Source organism: Neomonachus schauinslandi, chromosome 12, assembly GCF_002201575.2.
Source record: "Neomonachus schauinslandi chromosome 12, ASM220157v2, whole genome shotgun sequence".
Taxonomy (NCBI): Eukaryota; Metazoa; Chordata; class Mammalia; order Carnivora; family Phocidae; genus Neomonachus; species Neomonachus schauinslandi.
Window position 1 is genome coordinate 104,075,043 of NC_058414.1, and position 5,174 is coordinate 104,080,216.

The following is a 5,174-nucleotide window of genomic DNA, read 5'->3' on the forward strand; positions in this document are numbered from 1 at the left end:
TTCCACGAGCGCCGGCGAAGCAAGATCCTCAAGGAAATGAAAAAATAAATACTCGGAATCCAAAGTCACTCTCCTGAGATTCACGCATTCGGACACGCGCTGACACCTGGTCTCAGGTATTTTTACGGACATTTCGCACCTAGGCCTCCCCAGCGGCGGGAATCAAGTTCCCCGCCCACGTCACAGCCCAGAAGAGGAGGTGTTCCTAACACCTGTTTGCCATTCTCATTTGCACCTTTCGCTGTCAATTGAGGAATACACCCCCCCCATCATTTCAACAACAAAAATAGTACAGTGCGCTTTCATAACTCCCTCCCCAAAGACCTGCACTCTCATCCAGTAAAAAACCAATTTATTTTACATTCCATCCTGGGCGATGGGAGAAGCTAAATAATAATTTAGCATGCATAAGTAGATGCTTCTTTATATATATATATATATATATATATATATATATAAATACAATATACAAAAATAAAGACAGTACAGTTTTGAGATTTCCAGCGGTTTGAATGCTCATGACATAAAGTTCCCCCTAAGATAGGTAAGCACAAAACATTTTCCCTTTTTCAATACTCAGCAGAATGTCGATTCCGGAGAAGGTTTCAAGTTTTCCAGGTGGTCCAACACTGTAGGTTCCTGCCTTCTCCATCAGGAGGAGGGGAGTGGGAGGCTCCCCCTGATAGCGGCCAGCTAGCTCTTCTCACAAACACTAGGCCCCAACACTAACCGAAATTAAATTAAAAAGAACGGGAGTTCAAGCTTGAACCTGCTGGGCCTCCCTCTCTGTCCCCGACGGGCAGCGCCGGTCAGCGGCCTGGCTCGCAGGCCTGCGGGGCCCCTACTGGGCCTGGGGCTGGAGCCCAGGGCCTCCAGGCCGGGGAGGCGGCGAGTCGGCCTCGGTGGAGCAGTCGGAGGACACGGCGCGCGTGCTAGCGCCGTTGCTGTAGGGGAAGTGGTCCTCGTCCTCATCGTCCTCGTCCTCCTCGGGGTCACTGTCCCTCAAGTCCCGCAGGTGGCGTCCACTGCCTTTGTCCCCAACCACCGGTGGCCCCAGCAGCTCCTCCTCTCCCTTGTCCTCTGCGTTGCCACCTTTGCTCGCGCCCCCGCCACCCTTCTGCTTCTCAGCCTCCTGCGCTGCCTGCTCCTTGGCCTTTTTGCTGCGTTTCCACTTCATCCGCCGGTTCTGGAACCAGATCTTCACCTGAGAGCACGAGAGGGTGTGAGAAAGCGGCCACCTCCATCCCCACCGTTGGTCTCTCTGGAGGCCCCCACCTCCTGCACCTCGCAGGGTCCTGGCCTCCCTCATGCTGCGCGGGAGCGGGCTTCAGAGTAGGGGACACAGAGGCTCCGGCGGGAAGGAACCCCCCACCCCCTTGGCATCAGCAACCCCAGGAGTGGGGCTGGGGGATTCCACGGAAGCTCAGACTAGGACCTCCACTGCCGGATTCCTGTCCTTTTCTAGGGGTGCTCGCCCACTGTCCAGGAAGGGCCGGAGCAGCTAGGGTCCATATCTGTAAATCTCAAGATGTTCCCCCTCTTTCTGGAATAAGGTTTCTCAAACGTGGCCTGAGGACCATGGCTTCAGAATGGGGGAGTGGGTGGAAGTGTCCTTAAAAAGCAGATTTCTGGGTCTGACCTCAGCCTACTGAATCAGACCGCTGGGCTTGGTATATGAACCCTAGCGGGGCAAATGCGGACTCTGCCTCGGACATTAGCCGTCCCCCTAAAGTCAGGAGGCGCTGCTCCAGGTGCCAAGAGTGGCCCCTAGGAGGCCAGCTTGTGTTGAGGTGGCGTGGGGGGAGGGGGCGGTGTACCTGGGTCTCCGTGAGCATTAGCGATGTGGCCACCTCGAAGCGCTTGGGCCGTGACAGGTACTTGTTGAGCTTGAACTGGTGCTCCAGCTCGAGGAGCTGCTGACTGGTGAAGGCCGTGCGGGGCCGGCGGCACTTCCCCAGGAGGTTGGACTGCGCCTGGGCTGGGGACAGAGAGGGGCGTGAGGCCTGCAGCCTGACGCTGTCCTCCGTCCTCCGACTCCCCACGGCACCCCAGCGCCACCGCCCCCAGGCCCCCACCTGGCCCACCAGCCCTGCCGAGTGGCTGCTCTTCCTTCAATGTGAGCACCCTGTCCCCAAGGGACTCAGTGACCAGAGGAGGCCCTGGAGCCCAGGACCTGGATACCAGGTGGAGCCATGCGGGTTTGGGTTTAATGCGACTCAATATATTTTTTTTCTTTTTAACTCAGGGTCTGGGTGTTCTGATTAAAGAGAGCCTATCACCTAGGGCAGCCCTGTCCATCTGGGGGGTGCGGGGCAGTGTAGAAGAACTTGACAGACAGGTAGGATGCTGAGGCCAGAGAGGCATAGCTCCTCTCCACTCCTCACCCAGCACCCACCCCCGCAACTCAGCCTCAAATCCAAACAGGTCTCCGGAATTACCAGTCCCATTTCCTCCTAGCCAGCAAGGAACTAATGCAGGATTCCCACCACCACCTCCTCAACTACAAAAGGCGGAGTAAAAGTAGGGCAAAGGCAAAGAGAGAAGGAAGGATAGAAGGAGAAGGAACACATCTTGGGCCCAAACATGTGAATTCATCACACTCCCCACTGAAAACTCTTCTTGACGCTCCTGCCCCCGTTGCGGAGCGGCAAAGCCCAGGGAGACTGGAAGTCTTTCCAGGACAGATCTCATTTCGCCAATTGAAGGCCAGGCAAAGGGGGGATCCGGCTTTCTGAACGTTCAAGGAGGTCCCTTGGCTGTATTTACATAATTTCACACGGTTACATCAGAGAATTTTATGGCCTCAAAAAACGAGACTTCCCTTGATTTCCCAGGAGCCTTACGAGTGTTAGACAATAAACGAAAAGATAGAAAAGAGGGCAGCCCAGCGGCGAGCGCAGGTCCCCCGGGTGGGCAATTTGCTTTACGGGAAGGCCCACGCCCCCAGCTTTAGTTAAATGAGGCCCCAATTCCCAACTTGACAATACATTAGAACTTTAATTAAAACACTGACTCCAGAGGGACCATTTGGGAAATGCCATCCAACAGCAGAGACAACCAATTAGAGGAAACCAAACAGGTGTTCCAGCGACAGAGGAGGGACTCTCAGAAGACATTCCGGCATCCTGGCCTGTTTATTATCGCCCTTTCAGGATTTGGTATTTAGATTCCTTTTCTAAACTTAAAGCAGGCTGGGTTTAATTCTGCTACCTGTAGGTCAAGATTAGGAATCAGGGATGGGCAAAAGGGATGTGACTTTCACCAATTTTCTGAGCGACCTTGAGCTCCACACAGGCCCAGGAAACCATGGGAAGGGGGGGGGCAGGGAGCCCAGAACCCAGTGCCCAGGGGAGGTCTGTGTGGAGACCCCCACCCCCCTCAGTGGGAGACTAAGCATCCCAGGCTCTGGGACATGCAGATCATAAGGAACACCCATGGGTGGCTTTCCATCAGAAGGGGATTGTTGGCTCTGCTCACAGCCAGGTCCAGGAAGAGTGCCTTGGGTTTGGCTGACCCGGGATCAGCAGGTTCAGATATGTCCGAAGCTGCGGTCCCAAACTGAAAGGTGAGTCCAGGCTTTCCCTGCTGCGGATCAGAAGGGGCTGACTTCCACCTGGACAGGCTGGGTGGCCATTAGGGTCTTCTGGGAGCTGGAGAAAGCCTGGGGTGGCTAGGGGCAAACAGTCCGCAGGCTGGGATTTTCTCACCCAGCTGTGACTTCTCCAGCTCTCAGGCCCCTAGCTTTTCTCTGTTTAGTCACAACCATGGCTTCTAGCAGAGGAATCTGAATTCTGCCAAGTGTTTATTTTTGTTTTCCTTTTTGCTTTTTCCCCTCCTATGCCTGCATCTCCCCAGTCTAAACACTTCCACTCAGAAGGAAACAATGGGGTCTCTTTGTTTGGGTGTTCTGCAGCTGAAAGCATAAAGTCTCATGCATCACCCTCCGTGTGGAGCCCTGGTGGGGCGAGCAGAGGGGAGATCCAGACTCCCAGAGTGCCAGCCCAGTGTGCCTGCCCAACGGGCCAGGAAAGTCCAGTGGGCTCAGGCCTCCCGGAGGCGTACCACCTGCATGGCAAGCAGCTCTCAGGCTGGGGGTGGCCAGCCGTCCCTCGCTCCTATCTTGGGGAGGGGTTCACTCTGTGTTGGGTGCCTCCAATTCTGGGCAGGCACCTGCTACGTAGAGTCCTTATGATGGGGTTCGTGAAAGAGGCACATCCCTTCTGCAGGGGCATGCCACCGCTCTCTTCAGGTCAGGACATCTGCCTGCTGGGCATCACACCGGGGACCAAGCGCCCTTACAGAGGCGGGCAGAACCCCTGCAAATGGCCAGAGCATAGCCAGGGACCTGGCCTTGCGGCCCTGGCCTCTTGAAGCCCACTTCTTGTTCTCTGCTCCTGAATCTCTCCTCCTGGGAGGGACTGGGGGTCTCTCCAGAACCCATAATGCGTTTTCTAAGTTCGTTTCCCTGGAGATAAGCCCCTGGTTTAGGTGGCCTCGATCCCCAAGCCAGCCTAACTTGGACGCTGTTTGGCTCGCCTTTCCCCACCACTTCCTTCTCCTCTAGCCTGCCGGTTAATGATTAGATTTTAGTCTCACACCTCCAGCTGCCCCTTCCCGTTAGGAGAGGAAGAGAAAGCAGGGCCCGCGCGTGGCCATTTTAATAATTCGCTGCCAATGCCACAGCGTGCAGTCCACAGAAGTCTTCGCGGGCCCCGGGCGGAGGCCAGGCGGCTTCTCGGCCCTCCCACCGTGCTCTCAGAGCAGAGAGCAAGGAGAAGGAGGTGCCGGGTGGAGGAGGATGCGCGGGAAAACCGTGTGCCAGGACTCCCCCTCCCCCATTTCTTCCTTCCTTCCTCCCCAGGCCCGGGGGCCGCGCGGTACTCACAGTTAAAGTCGGGCATCTTGGGCAGGATCATGCCCGCGGTGGACGCACGCAGCCACTGGTCCAGCTGGAAGGTGCCGGCGCCCAGCTTGATGGGATCCGCGGGGTGCGCAGGGTGCGCGCCCTGCACCTGCGGGTAGGAGTAGGAGAGCGCCGGGTGCTGGCCGGCCAGCGCGGCCGCCGCCGCCGCCGCCGAGTAGCCATAGACCGGGTGGCCGTAGAGCGCCGCCTGCGCGGGGAGGCCCGCGCCTCCCTGCGCGCCCCCGGGGTGCAGCACCAGCGCCAGGCCCCC

The 5,174-nt window shown here is 57.2% G+C and overlaps 1 protein-coding gene across 1 annotated transcript in view; it reads right to left on the reverse strand.

Annotated features, from left to right (window-relative positions):
• Nucleotides 1-841: 841 nt before the first annotated feature.
• The window catches only part of MNX1 (motor neuron and pancreas homeobox 1), a 5,002-nt gene continuing 669 nt past the window's right edge, over nt 842-5,174 (reverse strand). Inside the window, exons 2-4 of the mRNA XM_044920027.1 lie at nt 4,886-5,172; nt 1,818-1,978; nt 842-1,204 (exon numbers count right to left, since the gene is read on the reverse strand). Coding sequence (XP_044775962.1) covers nt 842-1,204; nt 1,818-1,978; nt 4,886-5,172 — 811 coding nt within the window. The remainder of the gene's footprint in view (nt 1,205-1,817; nt 1,979-4,885; nt 5,173-5,174) is intronic.